Source organism: Rhinoderma darwinii, unplaced genomic scaffold (genome assembly GCF_050947455.1).
Source record: "Rhinoderma darwinii isolate aRhiDar2 unplaced genomic scaffold, aRhiDar2.hap1 Scaffold_990, whole genome shotgun sequence".
In the NCBI taxonomy this organism is placed as follows: Eukaryota; Metazoa; Chordata; class Amphibia; order Anura; family Rhinodermatidae; genus Rhinoderma; species Rhinoderma darwinii.
Window position 1 is genome coordinate 44,196 of NW_027464564.1, and position 16,101 is coordinate 60,296.

General features: G+C 46.0%; 1 protein-coding gene across 1 annotated transcript; it reads left to right on the forward strand.

Annotated features, from left to right (window-relative positions):
- The first annotated feature begins 11,521 nt into the window (after positions 1-11,521).
- On the forward strand, positions 11,522-13,704 carry LOC142734920 (uncharacterized). Its single transcript, XM_075849587.1, has 2 exons — positions 11,522-11,808; positions 12,986-13,704. Exons 1-2 carry the CDS (start codon positions 11,751-11,753, stop codon positions 13,702-13,704), a joined length of 777 nt encoding a protein of 258 aa, XP_075705702.1. The 5' UTR covers positions 11,522-11,750.
- The last annotated feature ends 2,397 nt before the right edge of the window (positions 13,705-16,101 follow it).

The following is a 16,101-nucleotide window of genomic DNA, read 5'->3' on the forward strand; positions in this document are numbered from 1 at the left end:
CGTCTACATATTCAGGCCACCGTTCTTGCCGTTCGTCCCCCATGGTCTTTAATAGTCCGAGCAAGGTGCGATTGAACCGCTCACAAGCCCCATTCCCTTGTGGGTGATACGGAGTCGTTCTGGATTTTCGAATTCCGTGTAAAATACACAGCTCACGGAAGAGATCCGACTCAAAATTCGGTCCTTGATCTGACAAGATGCGTCTGGGGCACCTATACGGACGGATAACATGCTTCCAGAACACAGCTGCGGTCATCGGAGCGGTCTGATCCCACGTAGGTATCACCACGGCAAATTTTGAAAATGGTCCAAGCATACTAACGCATATCCGTGCCCCGAGGTAACTTCCTGGACTGTTAAGAAGTCTACCGTCAGTAGTTCTAGTGGCTCACCCGTCACAATGGTCATGGGTCTCTCCGACTGTACTGTTGCCTTGTGTAGGACGCACTCGGTGCATTCCTTGTAGACATCTCTCATTACTTATTCCAGGTTTGGAACATAGAAGTGATTCCTGATGATCTGTACAGTCTTTTCCACTGCAAAATGACCTTGGTTCTCGTGCATCCACTTACACACTGGCTTCACGTCTGCTATGGGTAAGACCAATTGCCATATGTCACGATGTTCCCATGGGGCCCACACTCTTCTATACAACACTCCATTATGGTGTTTTAGTCGTTCCAACTGCCGAACCAATGCTTTAGCTGGTGCTGACAACCTGCTTCGCTCTGCTGCCGTAGGCCTTCCCGGTCGACACACCCACTCATCGACTAGTTGGATGTCTGGATCTTGATGTTGCCGCTTCTTCCACTTGGCCCTACCATACATTTCAGTCAAATCTCCAATCCCTTGTATGGCTGTCACTACCGGTTGCTGCTGCACTGGGGGATGAACCACGCGTAGTGGGGGTATCTCTACTTCCACCCGTTCATCGTCCACCTCTCCGCCCGGGGTCTCACACGGCTGTCGGGAGAGTGCATCGGCGTTGGTATGGTTCTTACCGGGTTTGTAACGAATGGTATAGTTGAATCGAGCCAGTCGGGCCATCCATCGTTGTTCCATCGCCCCCAGTTTTGCCGTGCCAAGATACGCCAGAGGATTGTTATCCGTGTAGATTTCCACTGGAGTCCCGACCAGGTATTCGGCAAACCGTTCGGTAACAGGCCACATGATGGCCAACAACTTGAGCCTGAATGAGCTGTAATTGGTCGGATTGCGTTCTGACAGTCGCAAACTACGGCTACCATAGGCGATAACGCGCCCCACATCTCCTTGCTGCTGGGCCAAGACCGCTCCCAGTCCCTTTAGACTTGCGTCAGTGTACAGTCGGAATGGCTGGGTGAAGTCTGCAAACGCGAGGATGGGTGCTGTCACCAGCCGAGTCTTCAACGCTTCGAATGCCGCTTGTTGTGGCTCTTGCCTATGGTCCCCCACCCTGGGGCTTCGACTCCCCTTCTTTTGTGTGGGTTGTCCACAGAGGAGCTGATTCAAGGGACTCGCAATTTTTGCGAAGTCTCGGATGTATCTCCGATAGTAACCGACCAATCCGAGATAAGCTCGTATTTCCGTGGTGTTCTGCGGAATGGGCCTCTCCTGTACGGCTTTGATCTTATCTGGGTCAGGTGCAATTCCTGCTGCATTCACGACATGGCCTAGGTACTTGATCTGCCGGCGGCATTTACTGGGTTTTAGTTTGAGTCCATACTTTCCCATTCGTTCCAACACGACCTGTAGATGCCGCAGGTGTTCTGGAAAGGTGTAAAGGATCTGCCGGCACAGCTTCGGGGTTAACGCCCATAGATAATCAGTCTGCACCTGCTTCTATGTCTGTGAGACTGACTCCATCTTCCACCACTCAGGGTGGCAGGCTTAGGAGTGGGAGAACCTATCACAGCCTGGCCAGACGGAGCTAGCTCCCGCCCTCTGTCTATTTATACCTGCCTTTCCTGTTCCTCCTTGCTTGTGATTCTTCTTGTTTGGTTTCCTGCCCCTGCTGCAGCTTCTTGTACTATTGTCCTTGCTTCATATTGACCCCGGCTTGCTGACTACTCTCCTGCTCTGCGTTTGGTACCTCGTACACTCCTGATTTGACTCCGGTTGTTTACTACTCTTCTGCTCTGCGTTTGGCACCTCGTACTCTCCTGGTTTGACTCGGCCTGTTCACTTCTCTTGTTGCTCACGGTGTTGCTGTGGGCAACTGCCCCTTTCTCCCCCTAGCTCTGTGTACCCTTGTCTGTTTGTCTGTCGTGCACTTATTGAGCGTAAGGACCATCGCCCAGTTGTACCCCGTCGCCTAGGGCGGGTCGTTGCAAATAGGCAGGGACTGAGTGGCGGGTAGATTAGGGCTCACTTGTCTGTCTCCCCACCCCCGTCATTACATAATCACAAGCCATACCTAGTCTACCCTTGTCCCTGACACCACTATGGACCCCCTGGAGACCCTGGCTCAGCAAATGCAGGGTCTCTCCCTACAGGTCCAGGCCCTGGCTCAGAGGGTCAACCAGCCTGATGCTACCATGGTAGTCCCCCTCACCTCACCTCTTGAACCCCACCTCAAGTTGCCCGACCGGTTCTCAGGGGACCGGAAGTCTTTTCTCTCCTTTCGGGAGAGTTGTAGGCTCTATTTTCGTTTGAAGCCCCACTCCTCAGGTTCTGAGAGCCAGCGGGTTGGTATAATTATGTCCCGGCTCCAGGAAGGGTCCCAAGAATGGGCCTTCTCCTTGGCTCCTGACGCCCCTGAAATTTCCTCCGTTGATCTTTTCTTTTCTGCTCTCGGACTCCTCTATGACGAGACTGACAAGACTGCTTTTGCCGAGAGTCAGCTGGTGACCTTACGTCAGGGTAAGAGACCTGTTGAGGAGTATTGCTCTGTCTTTATTAAGTGGTGCGTAGCTTCTCGGTGGAATGACCCTGCCTTAAGGTGCCAGTTTAGGTTGGGTCTGTCGAACGCCCTGAAAGATGTGCTAGTTAGTTATCCCTCTTCTGACTCCCTAGACCAGGTTATGGCTTTAGCGGTACGACTTGACCGACGTCTCAGGGAACGACGACTTGAACGTCTTGATGTTTTCTCCTCTGACTCCCCCATGATGCCTCCCGAGGTTCCGTTGCTTCGTTCCTCCCCGGAAGACTCAGAGGTACCTATGCAACTCGGGGCCTTCGAGTCCCCCCAACAACGTAGAGATTTCCGCAGGAAGAATGGTCTCTGCTTCTACTGTGGGGATGTCAAGCATCAAGTGAACAACTGTCCTAAGCGTAAGAATGCAGCCGGAGAACTTCCGCGCCTAAGTGATCATCGGGGAGGTCACTTGGGCACACAGGTATTTCCCGTAAATATGAAACGTAATAAAATCTTGCTTCCCTTTCAGGTCTCTTTTGGTGGTAGGTCTGCTACCGGCAGTGCCTTCGTGGATTCAGGGTCTTCTGCTAATATCATGTCTGTGGAATTTGCTATGTCTCTAGCTATGCCTTTGATTGATTTGCCTAAACCTGTCCCGGTAGTGGGTATCGACTCCACTCCTCTTGCTAATGGTTATTTTACACAGCATACCTGTAGTGATAGGGGTAGGGAAACGGACAAGTGAGCCCTAATCTACCCGCCACTCTGTCCCTGCCTACTTGCAACGACCCGCCCTAGGCGATGGTGTACAACTGGGCGACAGTCCCTACGCTCAGTAAGTGCACGAGACAAACAGACAAGGGTACACAAAGCTAAGGGAAAAGGGGCAGTTGCCCACGGCAACACCGTGAGCAACAAGAGAGGTGAACGAGCCGAGTCAAACCAGGAGTGTACGAGGTACCAAACGCAGAGCAGGAGAGTAGTCAGTAAGCCGGGGTCAATATGGAGCAGGATCAAATAGTCAGAAGCTGTAGCTGGGCCAGGAAACCACACGAGAAGAATCACAAGCAAAGGAGGAACAGGAAAGGCAGGTATAAATAGACAGAGGGCGGGAGCTAGCTGAGTCTGGCCAGGCTGCGATAGGCTCTCCCACTCCTAAGCCTGCCAGCCTGAGTGGTGGAAGCTGGAGTCAGTCTCAGAGACATAGACTCAGGTGAAGACTGATTACCTATGGGCGTTAACCCCGAAGCTGTGCCTGGCAGATCCTTTACATTAGGTTAGTTTGACAACTTCTGTCCTTAGTAAAACCGTGCTGGCTGTCACTTATAATACTATTTTTTGTCACATAATCCTGTATATAGTCCCTCAATAGCCCCTCAAACATTTTTCCCACAATGGATGTTAAGCTTACTGGCCTATAATTACCCGGGGAAGACCTAGAGCCCTTTTTGAAAATAGGCACCACATTTGCCCTGCGCCAGTCCCTTCGCACTATTCCAGTCACTAGAGATTCCCTGAATATTATGAAAAGGGGGACAGAAATAACTGAACTAAGCTCTTTAAGAATTCTAGCGTGTATCCCATTTGGTCCCGGGGCCTTGTGCACATTTATTTTATTTAATTTAGCTTGGACCATATCTACATTCATCCAATTCAATATATCAACTGATATATTAACAGCACTGGCACCGGCTACATCAGCTGCTCTTTCTTCAGTTGTATATACAGAGCTAAAGAACCCATTTAGTAACTCTGCCTTCTCTTGATCCCCTGTGACCAACTCCCCATTACCACTATCTAGGGGTCCTACATGTTCAGACCTTGGCTTTTTAGCATTTATATACTTGAAGAATTTTTTGGGATTTGTTTTACTATCCTTGGCTACCTGCCTTTCATTTTGTATTTTTGCTAATTTTATTACATTTTTACAGATTTAATTAAGCTCTTTATATTTTACAAAGGCTTCAGATGTACCCTCAGATTTTTTTTGTCATGTATTGCCCATTTCACAGAAGGTGTAAGCCATGTGGGATTAAATTTTAGTCGTTTATACTTGTTACCTATAGGAATACATTTTGCACTATAATAACCCAAAGTAGATTTGAAAATCTCCCATTTATCATTTGTCCCATTATTTGACATTAGTTCTACCCAGTCTATATCCTGAATTGCCGCCTTCATCCTGGGGAAATTGGTTTTCTTAAAATTAAATGTTTTTGCCCTCCCAGCCTGCGTTTGTCTTGTTTTTTACAGTATAGGTAAAATGTAACTATATTGTGATCACTGTTACCGAGGTTTTCACGAACATTGACGTTCCCAACAAACTCTGCATTATTAGAAATGACCAGATCCAACAGAGCTTCACCTCTAGTTGGGTCTTCCACAAACTGGCCCAAAATTTTTTTCCTGCAACAGGTAGAGGAAATGTCTCCCCTTAGATAATGTCAGATTAGACAAATGGGCTCTGAGCCTTAAGGCCCAACCTAGGCTTCGTCATTAAGGGGTTAAGTCCTGTAAGTTGTGAGTAGGGGTCTCCATGGATTGGATTTGTTTTTGCAGCACATCTCACAGATGATCGATTAAATTAAGAATATGGAGGCCAGGTCAACACCTTGAACTCTTTGTCATGTTCCTCACATCAGTCCTGAACGATTTTTGCAGTGTGGCGGGGGCATTATCCTGCTGTAAGACAGCACTGACATTAGAGAATACCTTTACCATGAAGAGGTGGATTTGTCTGTAGCAATGTTTAGGTAGGTGGTCTGTGTCAAAGAACAGTATGGGAATATCAAAATAACCACCATAAATTCCCCATAGAAAATTGTGCCATAATCTGTCAAATCAGATGAAATTCTAGTGTTGGGTCCCAGTGACTCCAACTGAGGGGCTTGCATTTAAAAAAAAAAAAAAATCATTATTAGTTTTTAGCATTGGATAAAGCAAAGGAGAAACAACAGGAACCTCTCAGAGGAACCTCTCAGAGTGCGGCGCTGTGCTCCGTATACTGCAGGAGCAGTAGTACAGCGAGAACATAGAGTACAGCGGGGCCGATCACATGACGAAGAGTCGTGTCATCACCAAAGAAGACTGTACAACTAGACTTCCGGTTCCTCATCAGCGCTATAAAAATCTATGAAAATCTCAGAAACAGCACCAAGGGGGACGGGAATGTATATTAGCGAGTTTACTCACATGTAGCATCTATGGCCGCGGGCCGTCGGTTCCACTCACCTCCTGACGCCCACAGCCATGGATCTGTGAGCGCTGGTCCCCATCTCACTTCCGCTCCGGTCCGCCAGGGTGACGAATGGAAGACGGCATTTAACACCCGTGACGGGCACTACGAATACGTAGTGATGCCCTTCGGACTGTGTAACGCTCCTGCAGTGTTTCAGGAACTCGTTAATGATATCTTCCAAGATCTCCTCTATATCTGTGTTGTTGTTTATCTCGATGATATTTTGATTTTCTCCCCAGATCCGACGACTCATCGGAGGCATGTCCGTCAAGTTCTACTACGATTAAGGGAGAATCATTTATACGCCAAGCTGGAGAAGTGCGTCTTTGAGAGGAGTTCTCTGCACTTCCTGGGCTACATCATATCGGATCAAGGTCTCAAGATGGATCCTGAGTAAGTGAGAGCTGTCCTGGAGTGGCCACGTCCTCAAGGTCTGAGGTCCATACAGTGTTTCCTGGGATTTGCCAATTTCTACCGGCAGTTTATCCCAAACGTCTCATCACTGACATCTCCTATTTCCACCCTTACCAAGAACGGTGTGAACGCCAAGGTGTGGACCCCAGAGGCAGAGTCCACATTTTTTAGTCTCAAAAAAGCCTTTACTTCTGCCTCAATCCTCTATCATCCTGACGTATATATACAGTTTTCTTTGGAGGTGGACGCCTCTTATGTTGGTGCAGGCGCACTTCTGTTCCAGAGGAGCCCCAAAGGAAAGGCAGTAGTATGTGGCTACTACTCGAGACTTTTTTCTTCTGCAGAGCGCATTTACTCTGTTGGGGATCAGGAGCTACTGGCCATCAAATTGGCTCTGGAGAAGTGGAGACATCTGCTGGAGGGCGCAGCTCACCCCATCCTAATCTACACCGACCACATGAACCTCACCTACCTTCAGTCCGCTCAACGACTAAATCCCTGTCAAGCCAGGTGGCCGCTGTTCTTCACCCGTTTACAATTTGTGCTCCACTACGTCCCGCTGACAAGAATGTGAGGGCCATTGCCCTGTCCAGGTCATTTGAAACGGATGACACGGTGGAGTCTCTTCAAACTATCATAGACTCGTCCTGCATTATCACTGCCAATCCTTTGCAGGTTAGAGACATCCCTCCGGGGAGTACTTTTGTTCGATTAGCTGGCAGGAGAAGAATTCTCCGATGGGGACACAGTTCTAAACTGGCTGGGCACCCTGGTGTTCGTAAAACCCGAGAACTGATTGCTCGTCACTTTTGGTGGCCCACGCTTCCCAAGGATGTTGTGGACTTTGTCTCTTCTTGCACGGTGTGTGCTTCTAACAAGGTTACTAACTCCAAGCCTGCTGGCCTCCATCAACCTGTGCCTATACCCAATTCCACCTTGCAGCACATTGTGATGGACTTTGTCACTGACCTTCCTCCCTCAGCAGGATGCAACACTGTCTGGGTGGTGGTGGACCGGTTCTCGAAGATGGCACAATTTATCCCGCTGACCGGCCTACCTTCTGTTCCCCGAATGGCGAATCTCTTCATCCAGCACATATACGGCTTGAATGGCTTACCCTTCACATTGTGTCCGATCGGGGGTTTCAGTTTACCTCGAGGTTCTGGAGGGCTCTCTGTAAACTCCTGGATGTGATATTGGACTTTTCCACAGCCTATCACCCCCGGTCCAATGGGCAAGTCGAGAGGATCAACCAGATCATGGAGAATTATCTCCGTCACTTCATTTCCTTACAGCATGATAACTGGGTACAGCTTCTTCCTTGGGCCGAGTTCTCGTACAACAACCACACAAGCGAGTCCACCACTTCCACTCCGTTTTACATTGTATACGGTCAACATCCTAGAGTCCCTCTTCCAGTGTCTACTACTTCTCAGGTACCCGCTGCTGACTCTGCATTTGGGGACTTCCTGTAAATCTGGCAACAGACCCGGGCATGAAGCGAAAAGCGGATACAAGAAGAGAGCCGCCGCAGTATCTTCCAGGTACCAAAGTCTGGCTGTCCTCATGGAACATTCGTTTGAGGGTGCCTTCATACAAGTTTGCTCCCAGGTTTCTCGGTCCTTTTGAGATTCGGCAACAGATTAACCCTGTCTCCTATAAACTGCGGCTGCCTCCTACCCTCAGAATCCCCAACTCCTTTCATGTGTCTCTCCTGAAACCAGTGGTCCTGAACTGCTACAGCAAGACTTCCTGTTCCACAACTGCTCCCAGCGGTTCTTCTGATGTGTTCGAGGTGAGGGAGATCCTGGACTGCAAAAGGGTAGGAGGAAGGACTTTCTATTTGGTGGACTGGAGAGGGTTTGGTCCTGAGGAGAGGTCCTGGGAGCCGGAGGAGAACCTTGATGTCTCTGCTCTTGTTAAGAAGTTCCTCTCTCGCTCTAGTCCCAAGAAGAGGGGGCGTAAGAGGGGGAGATACTGTAGCGTCCAGGGCCATCGGGTCCACTCACCTGACGCCCGCAGCCATGGATCTGTGAGCGCTGGTTCCCATCTCCTTCCCAGGAGACGTCAGTGCTTACTTCTGCTATGATCTGCTCTGTCCCGTAGGGTGCACGCACACGCTCGTGCCCTCTCTTAAAGGGCCAGCGCACGCACATGTAGGAAATCGCCATCATCAACACACATGATTTCCTGGACTATAAGAAGGGCCCAACCCATCTGATCCTTGCCTGAGCATTGTTAGTATACCCCAAGTCTGTCTTTCAAATGGTCCCTTACTGTTTCCCGTTCCAGTTGTTACCCTTGCCCTGTTACCCGTTCCTGTATCCCGTACTGTGTTCTTGTTCCTGTGCCTACTAGTTGGAGTCGTGTCTACTGCACCTGTGTCATCCGCCACGTCCTGTGTTACCTACCTCCATCCGTGCCAGAGCTGCGGCCACTGTCTGGACTATCCTGGTACCCTTGTGCGGGACTTTGTATTTCTGGGGTTCCCTGTTGTTTGGCCAGCTGCCTCGCTGCTATGGCGGTGCGGCCTGGTGGGTCCACATACCCACAAACCGTGACATCACATAATTCAGTGAGAACACTGCTAATAATTTTTAGTCCCCGCATAACCCCTTTAAGATGCATTGTGTACAAGCAGTGAATCCACCGCACCTGGCCACGTTTTAACCTCCTTATTCTCTCTCCTCCTCTTCTAGGTGTTGGTCCTGAGCCTGGTACTTGGAACCACCATGATTTGCTTAGTGACCCGTATCTACTAATGTCTGGGGACTGGTACGTCATTCTATTTTATCCTAATACTAGCTGTATACTGTGATAATACATCACCTGTAGTGTTACTGTCAAATCTTCCCCCTGTACATGGACATAACTATAGCCCTAGTAGCCATAGAAGCTGCTATGGGGCTCTGATGCTGAGGTGGGCACCTTTGGTTGCCAAAACGTCATTAGTTTTTAACCCTTCAATGCTGCCTAGCCCCTTCCATGACAACCAACATGTATATATACGGTGTAGGCCAGGAGGGAAGTATGGAGTGGGGTCACGGACTGAGCTCACTCCATAATTTGCTGGTGTTGGTTGTATGTTATAACTGACAGTTCACTGCGACGAGCGAAATCGTAGATTACTACGATCCCACTCGTTTAACCCCTTAGATGCTGAGGTCAATAGTTACTGCGGTAACTAAGCCATTAGAAATATGGGGGTGGCTATCTCTGACGGCCCATTGCCCCCCTGCGATTGCGTGGTGCCGATGGTTGTCATTGCAGCTTGGAGGACTAATGTAGACCCTCAGGTCTGCCATCTTTGCACCCCTGGCAAGGCTTGATAAGAGCAGGTAAAGAACACGATATACGCCAATACATTAGTATTGCAGTATATCCTGCAAGCGATCCAATGATTGCTGGTTTAAGTCCCCTAGAGGGCAAGTAAAGAAAGTAGAATACAGTTAAATGAAGTTTATATATATATATATATATATATATATATATATATATAAAGTTAAAATATTAAAAGTTTAAAAAAAATCAATGTAAAAAAAGTAAATTAACATAACTTGTTTTGCCACGTCCGTAAAAGTCAGAGCTATAACAAAATAACATTATTTAACCCACATGGTGAATGCATTAAAACAAACAGAAGGGCAGAATCACTGTTTTTTGGTCATCTCATCTCCCACAAACAATGGAATAAAAGATGATCAAAAAGTCTCATGAACCAATAAAAACGACAGCTCGTGCCACAAAAAAACAAGCCCTCACACTGCTGCAGCGACGGAAAGAAAACAAAACGTATGGCTCTCAGATAATGGCGAAACAAAACCGCGCGGTGATCTCCATAAAAACGAAACCCAAAAAACAATGGAGAAATCTGTTTTTTTCCTATTTCACCCCACAAAGAAAGTTCTTTCAGTTTCCCATTTCATTAGTACAATAAATGGTGCCATGAAAAACTACAACTCGTCCTGCAAAAATCAAGCTCTCATATGGTTACATCAACAGAAAAATAAAAAAGTTGTGGCTTTTGGAAGGTGAGGAGGAAAGAACAAAAATAAAAAAATTCAAAATGGCTGCGGCAGGAAGTGGTTAAGGTCTGATCCCCACAATTGTATTATGGCTCATTGCAGGAGGTGTATATTTAGGGCTTACTAACGGGATTGTATCTTGGAATTTGAGATCAGAAAAATAAAGTAATGGGGGGCTCATTTTTTACTTTGCTAGAGCACGCCCTATCTATCTGCCTCTCACATATCCGTCTCATTTATATGCGAAGTTCTGCGGCATTTTCTATCACTATGTAGTTGGCTTTGTGAAATTTTATTTTTGTGCTGATTTGGGTTGAAAGCTAAAATTAAAAAGTTATTTTCAGTCACTTGGTTTGGTGTAAATGTCTGTCACAATATGGCCCTCATCCAGTGTAATTTGTACATCCAGATAGTGCAGCTTAATGTCGCTGATTGTGACCCCCAGCGATCAGATTTAATCTGTGATGGAACTTGAGAAGTGTTGAATTCCCCTGCAGCGCCACCACAGGAGAAACTAAGCATTACACAGTGAAATCAATAGGAGACTTGTCCTTTCTTAACTTAGAATTCCCCAATAGGGTATTTACAATGGGTTTCTTATACCAGACAACCTCTTTAGGTTATAAAGGATTCTTATTTACTCCAGAACCATCTCGTTTTAGAAAAATAAAGTTACATTTCCACCTCTCCATTGTGGTAATCTGTTACTTAGACTTTTACTTAGATGAATTGTGTGCTACAACATTTACTAAACAATTATAGAGAAACATTTACCAAACAAATAATAGAGATTTTCAGCTGCAATATGTAAATATAAAAAAATTGAATATATATTTATTTATTTATTTGGAGGCTTTGCTGCAGTGATTGGTATAATGCAGAGCAGGGGACCGTTTATGACATACCGTAAGCATTATGACATCACTGCAGGCAGTGATGTCATCAGAACAATGGAGGTTGTGGCATCTATAGCAGTGACATCACAATGGCGTGAAGTTCTAAGGACCCCAAGCGCAGTCACATCAGTGCCATATCTCGAGTTGATGCTGATGCTGAAACTTCACTTGGTTTTTCAAAGAGCGAATTTGTACTACAAAGCGACTACTACATCATCTGTTCAGAGCACTTAAACACCAGTGCAACTTCTGAACATCGTGGTAGATTCCCTCTTATTTGAGGAATCCCGTTTTTCCATTGTTCCTGAATTTAAACATCAAGCCGCCTGCTACAAGGAACAATGAGTTACCGAGAACTCTTGCAGCTTGCAATAGACGAAAGTTCCCGGATAAATCAAGGTGGTAAGTGGAACTTGTTATATCAGATACATGTAGGCTAGTTTCACACAAACATGTCCGTTTTGCGTCCGCAAAAAATGCACCGTTTTTCAGTTGCAAAAAGGGATGATTATTGGCTTTCGGACCAAGGGTGGCGGTATTTCTCAAACAGCGCAGTTTGTGAACTGTTCGCGTGCTGCTGTGGTGACAGTGTATCGTGAGTGGACAAATGGCACCATTGGGAATAACGGACATGGAAACTGCAGAGCACCACGTGCCATGTATTTGAGAGGTGAACGGTGGCTACCAGACGTGTGTCTAATACAACAGTTCAGCGAACCCGACTGCGTATGGGGCTCCGAACCCGACGGATGGTCACTGCTCCTATGTAACTAAGGTGCATCAGAGAAAATGGCTTCAATTTGCACGGCAGTATTGGTCTCAGAGCACCGATGATTGGCAAAGTGTTGTCTTCTCGGATAAATCACGTTTTCTGCTTCATCGAAAGGATGGACTTTACAACCATTGCTGGAAAAAGCTGGCGGCGACGTCAGCATCTGGGGTATTTTTCCATGGCATTCTCTGGGCCACTCATCCATATGGAAGGCTCTGAACCGATTTAGATATGAATCCATCGTTACAGATCACATCCACCATACATGCTGATTGTCTTCCCTGGAGCAAATGGAATCTTAAAGCAAGACAATGCGACATGTCACACGACTATAAATGCCCGACAGTGGTTGGAAGAGCACGACCAAGACTTCCAAGTACTTCCCTGGCCCCCTATTTCTCCAGACTTGAACCCAATTGAGCATCTGTGGGACCACGTCAATCGTGTTGTTCGCTTTATGGATCCTCCCCCACGCACCCTCCAGTAAATGTGGGATGTATGGAGTCAGCGAGGCTCCACATATGAGACCACTGACCAGCACCTTATTGAGTCACTCCCAGCCCGTCTACTGCTGTCCGTGCTGCACACGCCGGTTACTCTGGATATTAGTAGTAGTTATAATAATGTGACTCGACTGTGTATATATTCATAGTATCAAAACGGTTGTCCAAGATTAGAAAAACATGGGAGCTTTCCTCTAGAAAGAAGGCCACGCGAGTCCATAGGAAATGTCTGGTATTGATCTTTTTTCCCATTTTTTCTGTACATAATTAATATATGTTATACACATTGTTTCACATCTAGGCATTGCTGATGGAAGATTAAGATCTGGACATAGAAGACGTCAGAGTGTGGAGCAGGATGAAGACCATGACAATGTCCCCGACAGGAGACGAAGACGTGGTCAAGTTCCTCCGCGCCGTAGGTTGCAGCAAGAAGGAGCGGACAGAAGCCGGTCCCCATTACGACCTGAGCCAATAGAACAGTCTGAAACGACAAGTGGCCGTCGTATTAATAGTGAGACCGAGCTCAGAATTCCTGGAGAATCCCAGCCTGGGTCTACTCCATCAACTACTCAGGAGAGATCCGAAAGGCTGGAGGAACCAACACAAGACCCCAGCACCAGTGAGCCGCTACCAAACCTGCAGCCATCCAGAGAAGGAAGCAGATCTCCTCAGCAAACATCTAACAGGCTGGTGGAGCCAACACCAAGCACCAGTCAGCTGCTTACCAACCAACAGTCGACAACAGAGACCACAGACAGCAGACCTGTGCAGAGAAGACAACGTCGGCGAGGCAGGAGAGGCAGGCAGATTGATAGACTCCCATCTCGAACCTTTACTGAAAATGAAGACATCCAGTCCTGCACTATATGCCTAGAGGACTATGAGATTGGAGAGCAAGTCACCGTTCTGCCATGTTCTCACATATTCCATCTGCCTTGTATTGCACATTGGATCCCGACAAATCCACGCTGTCCCTTGTGCCGCGTCCATGCCTTTCAAAGAAAGAGGAGGAGATAAGTACCAACAGCTGTGGTACAGAAGAAACACCAGCAGTACAGGTATGATCACTGACATCTATAGTATTTTTGTGAAATCATGGCTGGAGCTTCGGCACCAGTATATTGCTGAGTGATTATCGTCTGGTCTGATTATTTTTTGTTTTGTCTACAGTACCACCTAGTCTTCTTCATCATCTTCACCTTGGACGCCAGAATCTCAATCTGCACAGAGACCTAATAATAAAAGATCCCTGATGCCGTTTCCCAGAATCCATTTATGTGATACTGGAATTTCCCTTCGGGGATTAATAAAGTTATCTTATCTTATTTTATGCCTGGGACTCCCTTCTATCTTGGATATTTCATATTCCATCTCGGTTGGATTGGCGTTTCAACTACTACTACATTTTGGCCTAAGACTTACATTACGCCTTAAAACTGGTGAGAATGGTGGCGTTCCCATGTTTACATAGGAGCAATGTAGGCCCCAAGATTACAATATTTAGGGTGATTGATATAAATTGTAAAAATAAAAAGCACAGAAAAGTTACTCTTTTTTTAGGGTATGTTCACAAAAGAAGTGCAAGTCACTTCTTGGGCCGCTTTTGGAGCCGTTTTTCCTAGACAATATTGAAAACAGCTCCAAAAACGGCCATAAAAAACGCTGAAAACCTTGAAAACAGCTCTGTATTTTCAGATATTTTTGAGTATGCGTGTGAACATACCCTAATTTCCATCAATGTACAAATGAATAGAAATTAATTACTAACATATACACCATCCAGACATAACATTAAAACCACCTGCCTTGTGTAGTCCTCCTCGTGCTGCCATAATAGCTCTGACCCGTTGGGACATGGATTTCAGAAGATCTTTAAAAGTGTCCTGTGGTATCTGGCACCAAGACGTTAGCAGATCCTTTAACCCCTTCCTGCTCCTTGACGTTCTATTCCATCATGTTATGGCAACAGGAGGCCTAACAATGGCCTCCGGGTTTGTCATCTACGGAAGCCTAGTTTGTCCTGCCTTAGGTTTGCTGTCAGTGAGTAACTGACAGCACTTTTACATGTAGTGCAGTGTATTAGAATAGCGATCAGGGATTCCTGACTTCAAGTCACCTAGTGAGACAAAAAAAAAACAGTTGTAAAAAAAACCTTTTTTCAATATTAAATCCTTTATTTAAAAAAACAAATTGTTAATTAATAACTATTTTGTGTGGTTTAACCATCTGCCTTACACCACATTTTCTGTAATTTTTTCTGTTTTTCACTGAATGTATCAACCAAATTTTACCACTAACATAAAGTTCAATGTGTCACCAGAGAAGTCTCAGAATCCCCTTGGATAAATAAAGGCATTCCAAAGTTACTACCACATAAAGTGACACATGTCATAGTTACATAGTTACATAGTTAGTACGGCTGAAAAAAGACACATGTCCATCAAGTTCAACCAAGGGACGGGAAAAGGGAAGGAAAAAATTTCTACACATAGGAGCTAATACTTTTTTGTTCTAGGAAATTATCTAAGCCTTTTTTAAAGCCATCTACTGTCCCTGCAGTGACCAGCTCCTGCGGTGACTATTCCATAGATTCACAGTTCTCACAGTAAAGAAGGCTTGTCGCCTCTGCAGGTTGAACCTTTTTTTCTCCAGACGGAGGGAGTGCCCCCTTGTTTTTTGAGGGGTTTTTACATGGAACAGGATTTCACCATATTTTTTGTATGTGCCATTAATATATTTATATAAATTAATCATGTCCCCCCTTAGTCGTCTTTTTTCAAGGCTAAATAGGTTTAATTCTTTTAACCGGTTAAGGACTAGGCTGTTTTACAGCTAAATGACCAGAGCAAATTTCACAATTTTGCTATGCGCTTCTTTAGATGACTATAACTCTGCAGGTGAATAAAGTTCATCTTTGAATTTTACACTCTTTTTAAAGGACAGATAGGGCTTTGTTTTAGTGGCATTTGTCAGTATATATCATTTTTTTTTTTTCTCTAAAGTGGGCAAAATTGGAAAAAAATTCAAGAATTTAGCAATTGCGCCAGTTTATGCCAGCATTTTTCACACACGGTATGGACCACGGACAAAATTAATCTCCTTTCACATTCTTCCACTTCTCCCGTGCATGGGGATACCAAATATGTGTGCCTTATTCACTGTGCGGGCATGTGCCAGGGCTTGGCATAAAAGGAGGCTTTTTGGCCTTTTTGGTCCAGGAATTCTGCATTTGATTTTATAGCCGCATACTGTTTTCTGGGGGGTGTAATGCTGCTGAAACATTAGAATCACCCCATAAATGACTTCATTCACACAAGTAGACCCCACAAGGTTTCCTTCAAGGGGTTTATCATATTTTTAGCAAGTCCAGTTTTCTTCTGAAAGTTTCTTGAATAAGATGGAACAAAATAAAAT

What these genes read in the sequence shown, in the direction of transcription:
- LOC142734920 (XM_075849587.1), top strand. Translation starts at nt 11,751, where the DNA reads ATGAGTTACCGAGAACTCTTGCAGCTTGCAATAGACGAAAGTTCCCGG. An exon ending in AAGTTCCCGGATAAATCAAG is followed by an intron (nt 11,809 to 12,985) that starts GTGGTAAGTGGA and finishes TTTCACATCTAG; the next exon opens with GCATTGCTGATGGAAGATTA.